Source organism: Oncorhynchus kisutch, linkage group LG1 (assembly GCF_002021735.2).
Source record: "Oncorhynchus kisutch isolate 150728-3 linkage group LG1, Okis_V2, whole genome shotgun sequence".
Lineage (NCBI taxonomy): Eukaryota > Metazoa > Chordata > Actinopteri > Salmoniformes > Salmonidae > Oncorhynchus > Oncorhynchus kisutch.
In genome coordinates, this window is record NC_034174.2 from 52,765,800 (window position 1) to 52,784,617 (window position 18,818).

At 43.0% G+C, this 18,818-nt stretch overlaps 1 protein-coding gene across 3 annotated transcripts in view; it reads right to left on the reverse strand.

Annotated features, from left to right (window-relative positions):
- Positions 1 to 216: 216 nt before the first annotated feature.
- The window catches only part of LOC109891358 (alpha-1-syntrophin-like), a 77,958-nt gene continuing 59,356 nt past the window's right edge, over positions 217 to 18,818 (reverse strand). Inside the window, exon 8 of one of the 3 annotated variants that reach the window (XM_020483837.2) lies at positions 217 to 1,917. In XM_020483837.2, coding sequence (XP_020339426.1) covers positions 1,825 to 1,917 — 93 coding nt within the window. In that variant the 3' untranslated portion in view covers positions 217 to 1,824. Of the gene's footprint in view, positions 1,918 to 15,295; positions 15,715 to 18,818 lie in introns of those variants that run through there. The other 2 variants (XM_031826962.1, XM_031826952.1) reach the window with 2 other exon arrangements.

Consider the following 18,818-nt stretch of genomic DNA (forward strand, 5'->3'; position numbering starts at 1 on the left):
ATGTCTACTTAAAATATCAAAGGGAAGCAGAACGTACGCTATTCATGGAATGACCCAGTTATACTTCAACTGCAAGCACACTGAAGTTATTAGGAAAGCAAAGCTTCCAAAATAACACAGTACACTCCAGTTACTGCACTTTTGTGGGCGGGGTCCCTATTACATACGCAGCTTGTTAATCAAACTGATACCTAGAGATCTACCAATAAAACCCTGTAAAAGTTAACAATCAAAGTTTATTACACTTTTATATACAAACAACCCTGCAAGGCACACCTTTTTGTTTAAATAAGAATATACAAGAAATGTTTCTTATTGAAAGCAAACAAGTTTTAGTTTGAAATATATATTAATATAGGTTTGTTTAGCATTGTAGAGCGAAGGCCACGGGTAGTGAATAGTCTGTCGACACAAAAGAAATGGGGGTAATTGAACACATACATGGTCATGTAAACTATAGACCCCATTTCTGTTCATTTTAAGTTGGTTTGACTTCTGTAAATACACACTCCTAACAAAAGGACTAACACTGTATAAAAACTGCATCACGAGTCCCCAACAAGCCTATATCTTTCAAATGCATCAGCGATTTTGGCTGTAGTTGTTAAGAAGAGAACATAATGTGTATTCAACTCGCTTTGTAAGGACTTAAAAAGGTTTAAATATAACACAACTCAGTACCTGTAGCATATACTCTGATAACTCTTTTAATAGGAAACACTTTCAATGTATTCATTGATAATGTTATACCCAGAGCCAAATACATACATATACGTATACTATACAGTTACATACACCTATATGGCTGGTTATACCTATGGGAGAACCATTCCATCGATCTTTCCTCAAACTGAAAAGGATCTAGTTTTGAGGGACAACTTCCTAAATCAAAAAGGGGTCGTAGTGTGCACTCCATCGACAGAAATGATAACGCGTCAAATTCTGTATATACTGTATCTATAAATGCATAGTAATCTTATGCATAAAGTCATTTCAGTTAGTTGGAGGGTGGAGCTTTTTGTTAAGTGAAATTACAGTGGCAACAATCCGTTTGGTGCCTGTATCTAAAATGTCTGGATTTAGGTGTTAACCAATATGTCAGAAAGCACATTTTAAGTTATCTTCATGTTGATATTGGTTACGGGAAACATTTATGAACCTACTAAAGAAATGCAGAGTCAAAAGGTTTTTCGCTGCACTCAAAATGTATCTGAATCAGTACTTGGAAAACTGCTCTAAAAGCAGACATAAAATAATGTTTCTCAAAAAATGTTATGGCAAAACAGTAAACCCTCTGAATAGTTCAACACGATCAGTCAACAGTGCATGTAACAGTTTTAAATTGTGTAACTTTTTTTGAAGCCGTTGTAAAATCAATGGTGCCTGTTATAACCACTTGTGAGAGGTTATATCAATTGACTTATCACTTATGACAATGGACATGCTATGACCCATGAAACAATCAAATACAATTCAAACATTTAGCCCCTTGAGCTTGGCAACAGTGCTATGTAGGCTGTCATAAGTGTAAGTTTGGCTCTCGTAAGTTAATATCCTCTTAGGACAGATGTTGCCCTTACGACTGATAAGGACCTTTGAAAGCATCATTATTGCATGTACAGTATATCTTCAATCCACTCGCTTTCCACTTTGATTCTGACCAACGGTGGCCCTTGGTAAGAGTTTGGTGAGGTTTGAAACAGAGCCGTGACATCATATCCTCTGCAGTGACGTCACATCCTCCTAACGTTAGTCGTGTCTGCGTGTAAATACGCATGGGTGGTTCGGTGGTTTTTCAGGGTGGGTGGGGAGGTTAAAATGTTATCATGCTAACAAGCCTAGCCGCTTGACCTTAGCGGAGAGGAAGGAGTGGATGATGAACACCATGGTCTTGGGACAGGAGTGGAGGTCCAGTTGCTGCAGGAGAGGGAAGGGAGGGTAAGAGAGAGAAAGAAGGGGGAGAGAGAAGTTGAAAAGTTTACTCTATATGGAAAAGTTTTTGGGGGTTTGAAAATGGGGTTCATCATGGGCCCGATTCAGACTTAGGAAATCTATTTCCTTTTTACACGTTTCAATAGTTGGTATTCAGACTTACTTTATGCAGGTGCATAACAGGCTTTGCAGGTGCAGCAACTTGCGCACACTGAATAAATTGAATTCAACCCCTGAAAACCCTCCCACTTGCTGATCAACAGATTTTCTCATGAAGTTTTCATTCAATAGGGTTTTCAGTACATGTATCTAAAGTCATCCCTTTAAATACGGTGTAACTTTAATTCGAATTTTCTCGAAAGACTCAGAATATATAGAGGGGTTCAGAATAGGGATCAATGAAAGAAAACCATCCAAATACACATATATTCCAGGGATGCACGATATATCGGTGAACTAGTTGAACGATGTCTAGTGTAACGCCGATGTTAAAAGCCGATGTCAAAGATACCGTGCATACCTATATAACATCACGTAATAACGCCACGTAAAATGTTGCACTACACGTGCAACACAGCATTCCTAACCTAGCCCACACAATGTCTGCTGTGTGGATCGAGCAGTCAACATGTCGAGCAGTCATTTGAAAAAGTAAGACATTTTCAGCGAGACAACTCAAAAGGTGAAATCTATTAAAGCTAAGAAAATGGAATTCATTGCCCTTGACAATCAATTGTTCTTTGTAGTAGGTGATGTTGGCTTTCGCCGACACTACCAAGTGCGCTATTTTTCAGATGTTGCCCTACCGGAGTTACACAGTAATAGTCTGCAAACAAGCAAACACCGGCCACAAACGATGTGTTTACAATACCGCATTGGTAATAAAGCATAATTTGTTCGACCGCAACTTCTGGGGTAGCTAGCTTTAGCTTGGTACCTAGCTAGCACCAATACAACCAACCTGAAAATAATGACAAGTAGAAACTGCAGTCATTTTCATTATTCATAGCAATGATTTATGAGTCCTTATGAGTTATTATTAGCTTGGTTGCCAAAAGCTAACGTTATAAGCAGCCAGCTAGCTTCATCTGGCTAGTGAGGCTCGACCAGAGCGGGTTATGTGTTGTGAAGCTAGCCACAATAAGGATTAGGCACAATAGTGGAATTTGCGGTCTGCCTTCAAAATAAAAGTATGTCATTGGCAGTGATGAAAATTAATTCAAATAGTAGAATACTTTTATTTTGAAGGCTAACCGCAAAGTCCACTATTGTGGCTAATCCTTATTGCTAGCTTCACATAGATGGGTCCGACCACCATAAATCAAATAAGAACTGTCTCATAAATTAGGGTTATTTTAGATGACACCTAGCTATATAGTTAGCTAGCTAACTATAGCTACTGAAACAGTTTATGTTGTGTTATTTGACACGTCAAATAGTGTTATTTGACATGTATCTTTTTTGATAGCAAAGACCCAAAAGGTGTTCTGTAGAAATCCTGGTTGAGAATGAAACGACTGAACAACAAAACAGCACAGCAAGTAAGTGAAAGAAATAGGTTTGATTATGTTTTACTGGAAATGGGGACATATGTAAATGCCACAAAATAAAATTTTGGTCAGTGTGGTGTGTCACCTTTATTCTTTAATTATATCTTTTTTTCACCTCTATTTAACCAGGTAGGCCAGTTGAGAACAAGTTCTCATTAACAACTGTGATCTGGCCAAGATAAAGCAAAGCAGTGCGACAAAAACAACAACAGAGTTACACATAAACAAACGTACAGTCAACAACACAAAATAAAAGAAAAATAGAAAAATCTATGTACAGTGTGTGCAAATGTAGAAGAGTAGGGAGGTAGGCAATAAATAGGACAGAGGCGAAAAATAATTACAATTTAGCATTAGACTGGAGTGATAGATGTGCGGGTGATGATGTGCAAGTAGAGATACTGGGGTGCAAAAGAGCAAGAGGGGATTAGATAGTTGGGTGAGCTATTTACAGATTGGCTGTGTACAGGTACAGCAGTAAGCTGCTCTGACAACTGATGTTTAAAGTTAGAGAGGGAGATATAAGACTCCAGCTTCAGAGATTTTTGCAATTAATTTCAGTCAATGGCAGCAGAGAACTGGAAGGAAAGGCGGCCAAAGTAAGTGTTGGCTTTGGGGATGACCAGTGCAATATACCTGCTGGAGCGCATGCTGTGGGTGGGTGTTGCTATGGTGACCAGTGAGCTGAGATAAGGCGGTGCTTTACCTAGCAAAGACTTATAGATGACCTGGAGCCAGTGGGTTTGGTGATGGATATGTAGTGAGGGCCAGCCAACGAGAGCATACAGGTCGCAGTGGTGGGTAGTATATAGGGCTTTGGTGACAAAACAGATGGCACTGTGATAGACTACATCCAGTTTGCTGAGTAGAGTGTTGGGGGCTATTTTGTAAATGACATCGCCGAAGTCGAGGATCGGTAGGATGGTCAGTTTTACGAGGGTATGTTTGGCGGCATGGGTGAAGGAGGCTTTGTTGTGAAATAGGAAGCTAATTCTAGATTTAATTTTGGATTGGAGATGCTTAATGTGAGTCTGGAAGGAGAGTTTACAGTCTAACCAGAAAATTAGGTATTTGTAGTTGTCCACATATTCTAGGTCAGAACCGTCCAGAGTGGTGATGCTAGGCGGGCAGGAGGGTGCGGACAGCAATCGGTTGATGAGCACGCACTTAGTTTTACTAGCGATTAAAAGCAGTTGGAGGCCACGGAAGGAGTGTTGTATGGTGTTGAAGCTCGTTTGGAGGTTTGTTAACAGTGTCCAAAGAAGGGCCAAATCTATACAGAATGGTGTCGTCTGCGTAGAGGTGGATCAGAGAATCACCAGCAGCAAGAGCGATCATTGATATATACAGAGAAAAGAGTCGTGCTGAGAATTGAACCCTGTGGTACCCCCATACAGACTGCCAGAAGTCCAGACAACAGGCCCTCCGATTTGACACACTGAACTCTGAGAAGTAGTTGGTGAACCAGGTGAGGCAGTCATTTGAGAAGCCAAGGCTATTGAGTCTGCCAATAAGAATGTGGTGATTGACAGAGTCGAAAGCCTTGGCTAGGTCGATGAAGATATCTGCACAGTACTGTCTTTTATCGATGGCGGTTATGATATTGTTTAGGACCTTGAGCGTGGCTGAGGTGCACCCATTACCAGCACGGAAACCAGATTGCATAGCGGAGAAGGTACGGTGGGATTCGAAATGGTCGGTGATCTGTTTATTAACTTGGCTTTCAAAGATTTTAGAAAGGCAGGGTAGGATAGATATGGGTCTGTAACAGTTTGGGTCTAGAGTGTCTCCTCCTTTGAAAAGGGGGATGACCGCAGCAGCTTTCCAAACTTTGGGGATCTCAGATGATATGAAAGAGAGGTTGAACAGTCTAGTAAATAGGGGTTGAACAATTTCGGCAGATAATTTTAGAAAGAGAGCCCAGGTGATTTGTATGGATCCAGATTTTGCAGAACATCAGCTGTCTGGATTTGGGTGAAGGAGAAGCGGCAGAGGGGGTTTGGGCAAGTTGGTGCAGGGGATGCTGAGATGTTGTCCAGGGTGATGGGTAGCCAGGTGGGAAGCATGGCCAGCTGTGGAAAAATGCTTATTGAAATCGAGTATCATAGATTTATCAGTGGTGACAGTGTTTCCTATCCTCAGTGCAGTGGACAGCTGGGAGGAGGTGCTCTTATTCTCCATGGACTTTATAGTGTTCCAGAACTTATGGAATTAGTGCTACAGGAAGCAAATTTCTGTTTGAAAAAGCTAGCCTTAGCTTTCCTAACTGAGTATGTATATTGAGTATATTGGTTTCTGACTTTCCTGAAAAGTTGCATATCGCAGGGGCTATTCGATGCTAATTCAGAACGCCACAGGATGTTTTGTGCTAGTCAAGGGCAGTCAAATCTGGGGTGAACCAAGGGCTATATCTGTTCTTAGTTCTACATTTTTCTGAATGGGGAAAGCTTATTTAAGATGGAGAGAATAGCACTTTTGAAGAGCAACCAGACATCCTCTACTGACGGGATGAGGTCAATATCTTTCCAGGATACCTGAGTGAGCGTTTGACAGTGATGAGGGGTGGTCGTTTGACCGCGGAAGCATTACGCATGCAGGCAATGAGGCAGTGATCGCTGAGATCCTGGTTGAAGACAGCAGAGTTGTATTTAGAGGGCAAGTTGGTCAGGATGATATCTAAGAGGGTGGCCATAGTTACAGATTTAGGATTGTACCTGGTACGTTCCATGTTAATTTGTGTGAGATTGAGGGCATCTAGCTTAGATTGTAGGACGGCCAGGGTGTTAAGCATGTCCAGGTTAGGTCACCTGTTAGACTGATTTAGTTCTTCTTCCGAAGAGGAGAGGCGAAAAGGATCGGAGGACCAATATGCGGCATGGTAAGTGTCCATGGTTCTTTTAATACGAAATAGTACACATGAACAACTGAATAGAAAAAAACAATAAACGTGGAAAACCTAAACCACCTTATCTGGTGCAAACAAACACTGAGACAGGAACAATCACCCACGAAACACTCAAAGAATATGGCTGCCTAAATATGGTTCCCAATCAGAGACAACGATAAACACCTGCCTCTGATTGAGAACCACTCCAGGCAGCCATAGACTATTCTAGACAACCCCACTAACCACAATCCCATGACCTACAAAAAACCCCAAGACAAAACACACCACATAAATAACCCATGTCACACCCTGGCCTGACCAAAATAAGAAAGAAAACACAAAATACTAAGACCAGGGCGTGACATCACCAAACTCTACGAACTCTGAAGATAGATGGGGGACTCCAATCACAGCCGGATGTGATACAGCCTGGATTCGAACCAGGGACTGTAGTGATGCTTCTTGCACTGAAATGCAGTGCCTTAGACCGCTGCATCCATGTGTGTGTGTTAACAATTTAACTGTACTAGAATGCTTAAAAGGCCGCAATTTTTTTAAATATCGGTTATTGGTTAGGAAAATATTGGATATCGGTATCGGCCAAAAATGTCATATCGGTGCATCACTAGTATATTCGTCTCCTTTTCAGTACCAATCGGTTCATTTATATATACTCTGATCCTGTATATTATTTAGGGTTAGGAAAGTATTCATGAATTTTAAAAACGATTTGGTGAGCCTTTATGCATGAAATATATTGGTGAATAAAAAAATACAGTGGTTCGATTTGTCCTGAAAGTTGCCATATAAAAACAGTTTAATCCATGATATATTGGAATGTGACAAATGTGTACAATAGGGGTTGATCAGTAGTCCTCTAAATCTATCCTAATTCTCACTAATCATGGAACTGTCCAGTCGTTGTGAAACGTGGGCCAGGCTACAGGTTTAAACTGCTACTTATGGTCTGCATTAAATAATGAGTCAAATAGGTTACATGTTCCAAATTATTGCACAACGTTAGCCTAATATGATCCACTATTGCTAGCGATCCTCAGGAACAACCACACAAACATGACAAGAGGAAAGAAAGGTGAACTAACGATGTAATGGAATAATGCAAAATGTAAGGAACTAAGACTAAAGTGACAGTTATAAATATATGTTGGTATTAATGACTGGCTAACGATAGTGGCTAATATTTAACATGGAACAAATTGTAAAAAAAATACTGTGAAAAGTCTGGGCATATAATTCTAGAAATCATAAATCAACTCGGTAGGTTTGGCACTATACTGTCATTTGCACATGGCTACAGAAGCCTAATAGCTTGGGTCTCCACATTTCATATCTGCAAGTTAAGAGGCCAACATTTCATAAACTTCACTGTGGAAAAGGTGATATGTTGATATGCTTCAGTTTGCTACCACGTGACTGGTTTCACATTTGTCTCCAGAGATCATAAGGTGAAATAAATAAAACAATTGTCCTTTATATTTACAATCCCCTTATCTAAACGGCTTACTAATTTACATAGCTCTTATCAATAGCCCTTATCTTTTTATAAATTACATTGCAGGGAGAATGCTTTTACCTCTATCGGGAAAAAGAAAGTAAGATGTGGTTCCATTTGGAACAGACAGGTTGCTCAACCTTCTTCATCATTTCATTGTGCGTTAAGGTGGTGGAATTAAGTCAAGGTCAGAATACGGCGTATCTGTAGACACACCTCCGCCATACCTTCCTTTATTTGATATCCAAACCAAACTAATAGCGGGTGAGTAATAGCATGCTATTTTCATACTTAAGTGCAAGCTCAGAATTCACATGGAGAGAAAGGTGCACAAAAAGGGAATTACGTTCCCTTTACGCACACTTAACTCGGGTAGAAATTAGCATCCATGTGAACAAGAGAAGGACACCAACAGCAAAGGAGAGAGATGGAGAGAGAGAATGACAGGGAGAGAGAGAATGACAGGGAGAGAGAGAATGACAGGGAGAGATGGAGAGAGATGGGGAGAGAGAGACTGACAGGGAGAGATGGAGAGAGATGGAGAGAGAGAATGAAAGGGAGAAAGAGAGAGAGACAGAGAGATAATGACAGGGAGAGAGGGAGAGAGAGGACGACAGGGAGAGAGGGAGAGAGAGGACGACAGGGAGAGAGAGAGAGGACGACAGGGAGAGAGAGACAGAGAGAGAGAGAGAGAGAGAGAGAGAGAGAGAGAGAGAGAGAGAGAGGACGACAGGGAGAGAGAGAGAGAGAGAGAGAGAGAGAGAGAGAGATGGAGAGGGAGAATGACAGGGAGAGATGGAGAGAGAATGACAGGGAGAGAGGGAGAGAGAGGACGACAGGGAGAGAGGGAGAGAGAGGACGACAGGGAGAGAGAGGACGACAGGGAGAGAGAGAGAGAGAGAGAGAGAGAGAGAGAGAGAGAGAGAGGACGACAGGGAGAGAGAGAGAGAGAGAGAGAGAGAGAGAGAGAGAGAGAGAGAGAGAGAGAGAGAGAGAGAGAGAGATGGAGAGAGAGAATGACAGGGAGAGAGAGAGATGGAGAGAGAGAGAGAGATGGAGAGAGAGAATGACGGGGAGAGAGAGAGAGAGAGATGGAGAGAGAGAATGACAGGGAGAGAGAGAGATGGAGAGAGAGAGAGAGAGAGAGAGAGAGAGAGAGAGAGAGAGAGAGATGGAGGGAGAGAGATGGAGGGAGAGAGAGAGCGAGAATGACAGGGAGAGATGGAGAGAGAGAATGACAGGGAGAGATGGAGAGAGATGGAGAGAAAGAATGACAGGGAGAGATGGAGAGAGAGAGGTGGGATGGGGAACTGAGGGAAGGTAGGAGGTGTAGGATGGCAGTAAACTGAGCCGGGCACACTCTTTGTTATTCTAAGGAGGCTCTTTGTGATGTGCTGATATCCCTGACATGATATTGTAGCAAAAGAACACAGCTGATGGCTTTAATTAAAGAGAGAGCAGGAACCCAGACTTCATCAAATAAAGTGGAAATACAGACATTGTCATCCTACAAGAAACATGGTATAGAGGAGAGGGAGCCACTGGTTGCCCTCTAGGTTACAGAGAGCTGGTAGTCCCATCCCCCACACAACCTGGTGTGAAACAGGGAAGAGACTCTGGGGGTATGCTAATTTGGTATAGATCAGACCTAACCCACTCTATTAAATTAGTCATAACAGGAACATTTTACATCTGCCTAGAAATTAATAAGGAAAAATGTCCTCATGTGTGCTACCTACACGCCAATAGAACCCCCATACTTTAACGATGACAGCTTCTCCATCCTAGAGGGGGAGATCAACCATTTCCAGGCCCAGGGACATGTACTAGTCCGTGGCGACCTAAATACTAGAACTGGACAAGAACCTGATACTCTTAGCACACAGGGGGACAAACACCTACCTGGAGGTGACAGCATTCCCTACCAAATATGCCCTTCTAGACACAACTATGACAAAACAACCAACAAAAACGGGTCATAACTCCTGCAGCTCTGCCGCACGCTGGGTCTGTACATCGTCAATGGTAGGCTTCGAGGGGACTCTTATGGTAGTCACACCTACAGCTCATCACTTGGCAGTAGTCCTGCAGACTACTTTATCACTGATCATCAACCCAGAATCTCTCAGAGCTTTCGCAGTCAGCCCACTGACACCCCTATCAGATCACAGCCAAATCACATTCCACTTGAACAGAGCAATACTCAATCAAGAGGCATCAAAGCCATGGCATAATGGCATAATATTAACAAATGCTATAAACAAATACAGTCGATGTCAGAAGTTTACATACACTTAGGTTGGAGTCATTAAAACTCGTTTTTTTCAACCACTCCGCAAATTTCTTGTTAACAAACTACAGTTTTGGCAAGTCGTCTAGGACATCTACTTTGTGCATGACACAAATAATTTTTCCAACAATTGTTTACAGACAGGTTATTTCACTTATAATTCACTGTATCACAATTCCAGTAGGTCAGAAGTTTACATACACTAGGTTGACCGTGCCTTTAAACATCTTGAAGAATTCCAGAAAATTATGTCATGGCTTTAGAAGCTTCTGATCGACATCATTTGAGTCAATTGGAGGTGTACCTGTGGTTGTATTTCAAGGCCTACCTTCAAACTCAGTGCCTCTTTGCTTGACATCATGGGAAAATCAAAAGAAATCATGCACGACCTCAGAAAACAACAGTAAAACGAGTCCTATATCGACATAACCTGAAAGGCCGCTCAGCAAGGAAGAAGCCACTGCTCAAAAACCACCATAAAAAAGCCAGACTACGGTTTGCAACTGCACATGGGGACAAAGATCATACTTTTTGAAGAAATTTCCTCCGGTCTGATGAAACAAAATAGAACTGTTTGGCCATAATGACCATCATTATGTTTGGAGGATAAAGGGGGAGGCTTGCCAGCCGAAGAACAACATCCCAACCGTGAAGCATCTGTGACCAGCTTATTTTTTGTAACTATAACTGGCGCCGACAGAGATGGTCGCCTCGCTTCGAATTCTTAGGAAACGATGCAGTATTTAGTTGTTTTATGTATTATTTCTTACATTGTTGTCCCAGGAAATCTTAAGTCTTACCAACATTATGACCGGAATACAACTTTCACGAAGCGGATCTTCTGTTCAGACCACCACCCAGGGACAATGGATCTAATCCCAGTAGCCGACCCAAAACAATGGCGCCACAGAAGGGGCAGACCGAGTGCCCTCCTGGTCAGGCTCCGTAGATGTGCACATTGCTCACCGCTCCTGAGTATACTACTCGCCAATGTCCAGTCTCTTGACAACAAGGTAGACGAAATTCGAGCAAGGGTTGCCTTCCAGAGAGGAATCAGAGATTGTAACATTCTCTTGTTTCACAGAAACATGGCTCTGGGTTGTCGGAATCGGTTCAGCCATCGGGCTTCTCCATGCATCGCGCCGACGGAGATAAACACCTCTCTGGGAAGAGGAAGGGCGGGGGTGTATGCTTTATGATTAACGACTAATGGGGTAATCATAACAACATACAGGAACTTAAGTCCTTCTGCTCACCAGATCTAGAATTCCTTACAATCAAAGGCTGGGCATTATACCTTCCAAGAGAATTCTCGGCAGTTATAGTCACAGTTGTGCACATTCCCCCTTAAGCACCAAGACGGCGCTCAAGGAACTTCACTGGACTCTATGTAAACTGGAAACTATATATTTGGAGGCTGCATTTATTGTAGCTGGCGATTTTAACAAAGCAAATTTGAGAACAATGCTACCTAAATTCTATCAGCATATTGATTGCACGACATGCAGGGCTAATACTCTCGACCACTGCTACTCTAACTTCAGTGATGCATACAAAGCCCTCCCCCAACCTCCCTTCCGCAAATCCGACCACGACGCCATCTTGCTTGTACCGTCTTATAGGAGAAACTCAAACAGGATGTATCAGTGACGAGAACCATTCAACGTTGGTCTGACCAATCGGAAGCCACGCTTCAAGACTGTTTTGATCACACAGACTGGAATATGTTCCGATCATCCACAGAGAACAACATTGACCTATACACTGACTCGGTGAGTGCGTTTCTAATTAAGTGCATTGGAGATATTGTACCCACCGTGACTATTAAAACCTACCCTAACCAGAAACCGTGGATGGGAGGCGGAATTTACACAAAACTGAAAGCGCGATCCACCGAATTTAACCATGTAAAGAGGTCTGGAAATATGGTTGAATATAAACAGTGGTGTTATTCTCTCCGCAAGGCAATCAAACAAGCGAAATGCCGGTACAGGGACAAGGTGGAGTCGCAATTCAATGGCTCAGACAGGAGACGTATGTGGCAGGGTCTACAGGAAATCACGGACTACAAAAACAGCCACGTCATGGACACCGGCGTCATGCTTCCAGACAAACTAATCACATTCTTTGCCCGCTTTGAGGATAATACAGTGCCACCATCGCGGCTCGCTAACAAAGACTGCCCCCCCCTCTCCTTCTCCATGGCTGTGAGTAAAACATTTAAACGTGTTTACCCTCGCAAGGATGCTGGCCCAGACAGCATCCCTAGCCGCGTCCTCAGAGCATGCGCAGACAAGCTGGCTGGTGTGTTTACGGACATATTCAATCGCTCCCAACCCAGTCTGTTGTCCCCACATGGTTCAAGATGGCTACCATTGTTTCTGTACCCAAGAAGGCAAAGATAACTGCACTAAATGACTACCGCCCCGTAGCACTCACTTCTGTCATCATGAAGTGCTTTGAGAGGCTAGAGTCAAGGATCATATCACCGCCACCTTACCGGCCACCCACTTCAGTTTGCATACCACCCAAACAGGTCCACAGATGACGCAATAGCCATCACACTGCACACTGCTCTATCCCATCTGGACAAAAAGAATACCTATGTAAGAATGATGTTCAATTGACTACAGCTCAGCATTCAACACCATAGTACCTTCCAAGCTCATCATCAAGCTGGAGGCCCTGGGTCTCAAACCCGCCCTGTGCAACTGGGTCCCGGACATTCTGACTGGTTGCCCCCAGGTGGTGAAGGTAGGAAACATCATCTCCACTTTGCTGACCCTCGACACTGGGGCTCCACAAGGGTGTGTGCTCAGCCTTCTCCTGTACTCCCTGTTAACCCATGACTACGTAGCCATGCACGCCTCCGACTCAATCATCAAGTTTGCAGACTACACAACAGTAGCGGGCTTGATCACCAACAACGACAAGAGCCTACAGGGAGGAGGTGAGGGCACTCGTAGTGTGGTGTCAGGAAAACAAGCTCTCACTCAACATTAACAAAAAACAAAGGACATGATTGTGGACTTCAGGAAACAGCAGAAGTGGCACCCCCCTATCCACATCGAAGGGACAGCAGTGGAGAAGGTGGAAAGTTTTAAGTTCCTGAGTGTACACACCACAGACAAACTGAAATGGTCCACCCACACAGACAGTGTGGTGAAGAAGGCGCAACAGCGAGGCTGAAGAAATTTGGCTTGTCACCCAAAACCCCGACAAACTTTTACAGATGCACAATCGAGAGCATCATGTCGGACTGCATCACAGCTTGGCACGGCAACTGCACCGCCCTCAACCGCAAGGCTCTCCAGAAGGTAGTGCGGTCTGCACAACATATCCCTGGGGGAAAACTACCTGTCCTCCATGACACCTACAGCACCCAATGTCACAGGAAGACCAAAAAGATTATCAAGGACAACAACCAACCGAGCCACTGCCTGTTCACGCCGATATCATCCAGAAGGTGAGCCCAGTACAGGTGCATCAAAGCTGGGACTGAGAGATTGAAAAACAGCTTCTATCTCAAGGCCATCAGACTGCTAGACAGCAATTATTAACTCAGAGAGGCTGCTGCCTACATTGAGACCCAATCACTGGACACTTCAACAAGTGGATCACTAGTCACTTTAAACAATGGCACTTTAATAATATTTACATATCTTACAATACTCATATCACATGTTTATACTGTATTTTATACCATCTATTGCACCTTGCCTATGCTATCGCTCATCCATATACTTATATGTACATATTCTCATTCACTCCTTTAGATTTGTGTGTATTAGGTGGTTGTTGGGGAATTGTTAGATTACTTGTTAGATATTACTACCCTCTTCAACATATACGGTGCATTCAGAAAGTATTCAGACCCCTTCACTTTTTCCACATTTTGTTATGTTACATCCTTATTCTAAAATTGATTAAATTATTTTTTCCCTCAATCTACACACAATACCCAATAAGGACGAAGCGAAAACAGGCTTTTAGAATTTTAGCAAATGTATTAAAAATAAAAACAGAAATACCTTATTTACATTTGTAGTCAGACCCTTTGCTATGAGACTCGAAATGGAGCTCAAGTGCATCCTGTTTCCATTGATCATCCTTGAGATGTTTCTACAAGTTGTTTCCACCTGTGGTAAATTCAATTGATTGGACATGATTTGGAAAGGCACCTGTCTATATATGGTCCCACGGTTGACAGTGCATATCAGAGCAAAAAACAAGACATGTGGTCGAAGGAATTGTCTGTAGAGCTCCGAGACAGGATTGTGAGTGGCAGAGATCTGGGGAAAGGTTCCAAAAACTTTTCTAATTCTAAAGTGGTCCCTGCAGCGTAGGCTGTGATTAGAACGCTTATTCAGAACGTCCAGTATCGATTGACACAACAGTCAACGTTTGAGCTGGCCACACTGTTTTTTCACAGAAACATTTTGCACAAACACAGTCCTTGCAAAATTATGTCGTGAATGTGACCCGTTTGTTTTTGGATGCAATGTTCAGACATTCACTGAATAGCTACAGCATAACACAATCATCCAAACTGGAAAATGTAGGCTACATTTGTCCTCCCGCTCACTGAGGAAAGATTGACGTAACACAAGCGGTCATGTTTAGACTCTCGGCTGACAGAAACCACAATATGAATTAGTTAATAATAATTACTATTTATAATTCATCACATCACGGATGAGATCACCATTGAATAATTCAGTAAAACACTTTCTAGAAATAGAAAGTAATCCAAAGATTGGTAGAGATAATAAGAGGAGACAAGATGAGTTTGGTCTGTTTGCAGTATGCATGTTGAAGAGGGTGTGTCGTCTACCATCGTTTACATCCCATCATTCACTTCCGGAAGTTCACTCGAAAAATGAGTGAACCCTCCCTCACGTCATCACATCAAGCCCAGAATGAGTTGTATGTCTACAAACATGGCTGCACACATAGCTGGAATTAGCTTAGCTCATCATAAATCAGTACAACCTTCGAAAAAGTATTTTACACACATAATGTGTCCATTACAATCTATGCAAGAATTAGAATGCATGATTAGTCATCAGTACTTGAAAACATGTGAATAAAACAGTAAATAAATAAATAAATGCCACACAAAACATTTTCTGATGGTGATTTATTGATTATTTGCTATGTGCGATGTGAAGACAGGGTTTGTCCAGGAAATTACAGTTTACACAGGATCCAACATTATGAGGGGTTTGGGGTGTCCGGGTCCGTGATGATGACCATTCTGGCTCGTCTTCTCAGCAAGGGACACACTTTGTACGTTTACAATTGGTACAGCAGTCCCACACTCTTCTAGCATCTACTCTCCAACATCACAGGGGCCTGTGGCACAGTCAGGTCGAACAGGAAGGGGATGCCAGCATTCGGATGCAGGATGATGCAGAGAGGGCAGGTGGAGTTCAAGGAGAACGGTCAACAGCTGGCAGTAAAGTGGCATGACAAATGAGACGTCCATGACCTCTCCACTGTCCATACAGCAACCATGTTGGCCACAGGGAAGGTGGACCACCTGACGGGAGAGAGAGAAATCAAACCAGACTGTGTGCTTGACTATAACCTCAAAATGGGGGCCGTGGATAAGGCGGACATGATAAACAGCTTTATGGAATGCACTCTGGAAAACTATCAATTGGTATTTTTCCATCTGATCGACACTGCTGCCCTCAACGGCCACATAGTTCACCACCAACTAACAGGTGAGATGATCACTGAACAAGGTATTTTTTGTAATTGGACGTACAGTTAACATACAAATCACATACAGTTCCATTATGCAATTATAGTGACTATCTCACCCACCTACCCACTGCCTCCTCATCCTCCCCACTCCCTCTCCCCCATGGGTAAAGTCATTACCTACCAAAAGTACAGAGAGAACCTTGGCGCCCATCCACTGGGGGTCGTCCTGCTGCAGACAATCCCCTACGCCTCACTGCACGGCATTTTCCCTACAAAGTCCCTCCAAACTGCTGCTCAAAGTAGTCGCACATGGAGGCACTGCAAAGTCTGCCTGTCTGGCACCAGGTGTAGTAAGTAGAGGAAGTTGTCAAAATACATGTGTTTAGCTTGTGATACACCTCTGTGTTTCACCAAGCTTTGGGGGGTATCATATGCTCAAGCACTATTGAGCACATCTGCAGCAATTACTGACTGACTGACCTGACAGGTGACCTGCCATGATACTATGCCTTTAGAGGTGTGGGGTGGAAATGCAGTTGTTGTTCAACCACTGCATGAATATGAATTATGGGTTATGCATATTCCGTTTTTTTTCCTTCAGTAAAACAAGTTTTTGTTGTTGTTGTTTAACATATTGGCCTAAGTTGTTTCTTGCTGTGTTTACATCCAGGTAAACTGTTAAGGAGCGTACGTTAGCATACAACAGCTGGCCTCAATCTCCAGCTCGAAAGATGCCCAGCTCCAGTTATGATATTGGCAAATAATGTTTGTTTGTGTGTGTGGTTTCTGAAAGTACTTCTCTGACGCAATTAGCATTGTTTTACGGAGCTAATAGCACAATTGAATAGAACACCATAAAGGTTATGAAATGAGTAACGTTACCTCGCGTGTCTGCGGTTATAAGGGATAAACACAAAAATATTATGCTCCATACACACAGTGAGCTACAGTAGAAACGACATAACACGACATACAGAAACTATTATAACATAATAAGGCACTTACTTTGATAGAAACGCACACATTTCCAGTGATCATGTAGTAATGAAAACAACGGCGAATTCGATGTGGGCACCAGACGGAAAATGTGAACACGTGTGTGCAGGTCTTGTTCTGACTGGAGATGCGCAAATGTCTGCAGAAACAATTGGGAAGTGCTTGGGGAAGTTTGTCCGGGTCAGTAATGCCTCAAAAATAAATTGTCCGCAAAAGTGAAATGGCCTGATTTTATGTGAATTAATGAGGCGGAACACACCTCAATTCAAACTGTTGTTAGGAAACTAAACTTGTTAGAAAATCATTTGAAATTGACAAGATGAAACAGCTTATAAATATATACAGGCAGCGTGCCTTGGTTTGAGGGCAGTGCAGATGAACTGTCCTGTTGTGTAACAATCACATTTTGGAACAGTGAGCGCATTCTGACATCACGTGAATAAAACAACACACTGGGGAGAACGATAAAGATATATGGAACTCACATGTGAAAAGGTTAAATGGAACAAGTTTGGAAGCACCAAGACTATTCCTAGAGCTGGCCGCCCGGCCAAACTGAGCAATCGTGAGAGAAAGGCTTTGGTCGGGGAGGTGAACAAGAACCCGATGGTCACTCTGACAGAACTCCAGAGTTCTTCTGTGGAGATGGGAGATCCTTCCAGAAGGACAACCATCTCTGCAGCACTCCACCAATCAAGCCTTTATGGTTGAGTGGCCAGACAGAAGCCACTCCTCAGTAAAACGGCACGTGGTAGACCACTTGGAGATTCTCAAAAGCACTATTCTTTTTTATTTTTATTTCACCTTTATTTAACCAGGTAGTCTAGTTGAGAACAAGTTCTCATTTGCAACTGCAACCTGGCCAAGATAAAGCATAGCAGTGTGAGCATACAACAAAGTGTTACACATGGAGTAAACAATTAACAAGTCAATAACACAGTAGAAAACAAAGGGGGGGTCTATATACAATGTGTGCAAAAGGCATGAGGAGGTAGGCAAATAATTACAATTTTGCAGATTAACACTGGAGTGATAAATGATCAGATGGTCATGTACAGGTAGAGATATTGGTGTGCAGAAGAGCAGAAAAGTAAATAAATAAAAACAGTATGGGGATGAGGTAGGTGAAAAGGGTGGGCTATTTACCAATAGACTATGTACAGCTGCAGCGATCGGTTAGCTGCTCAGATAGCTGATGTTTGAAGTTGGTGAGGGAGATAAAAGTCTCCAACTTCAGCGATTTTTGCAATTCGTTCCAGTCACAGGCAGCAGAGTACTGGAACGAAAGGCGGCCAAATGAGGTGTTGGCTTTAGGGATGATCAGTGAGATACACCTGCTGGAGCGCGTGCTACGGATGGGTGTTGCCATCGTGACCAGTGAGCTGAGATAAGGCGGAGCTTTACCTAGCATAGACTTGTAGATGACCTGGAGCCAGTGGGTCTGGCGACGAATATGTAGCGAGGGCCAGCCGACTAGAGCATACAAGTCGCAGTGGTGGGTGGTATAAGGTGCTTTAGTGACAAAACGGATGGCACTGTGATAGACTGCATCCAGTTTGCTGAGTAGAGTGTTGAAAGCCATTTTGTAGATGACATCGCCGAAGTCGAGGATCGGTAGGATAGTCAGTTTTACTAGGGTAAGCTTGGCGGCGTGAGTGAAGGAGGCTTTGTTGCGGAATAGAAAGCCGACTCTTGATTTGATTTTCGATTGGAGATGTTTGATATGAGTCTGGAAGGAGAGTTTGCAGTCTAGCCAGACACCTAGGTACTTATAGACGTCCATATATTCTAGGTCGGAACCATCCAGGGTGGTGATGCTAGTCGGGCATGCAGGTGCAGGCAGCGACCGGTTGAAAAGCATGCATTTGGTTTTACTAGCGTTTAAGAGCAGTTGGAGGCCACGGAAGGAGTGTTGTATGGCATTGAAGCTTGTTTGGA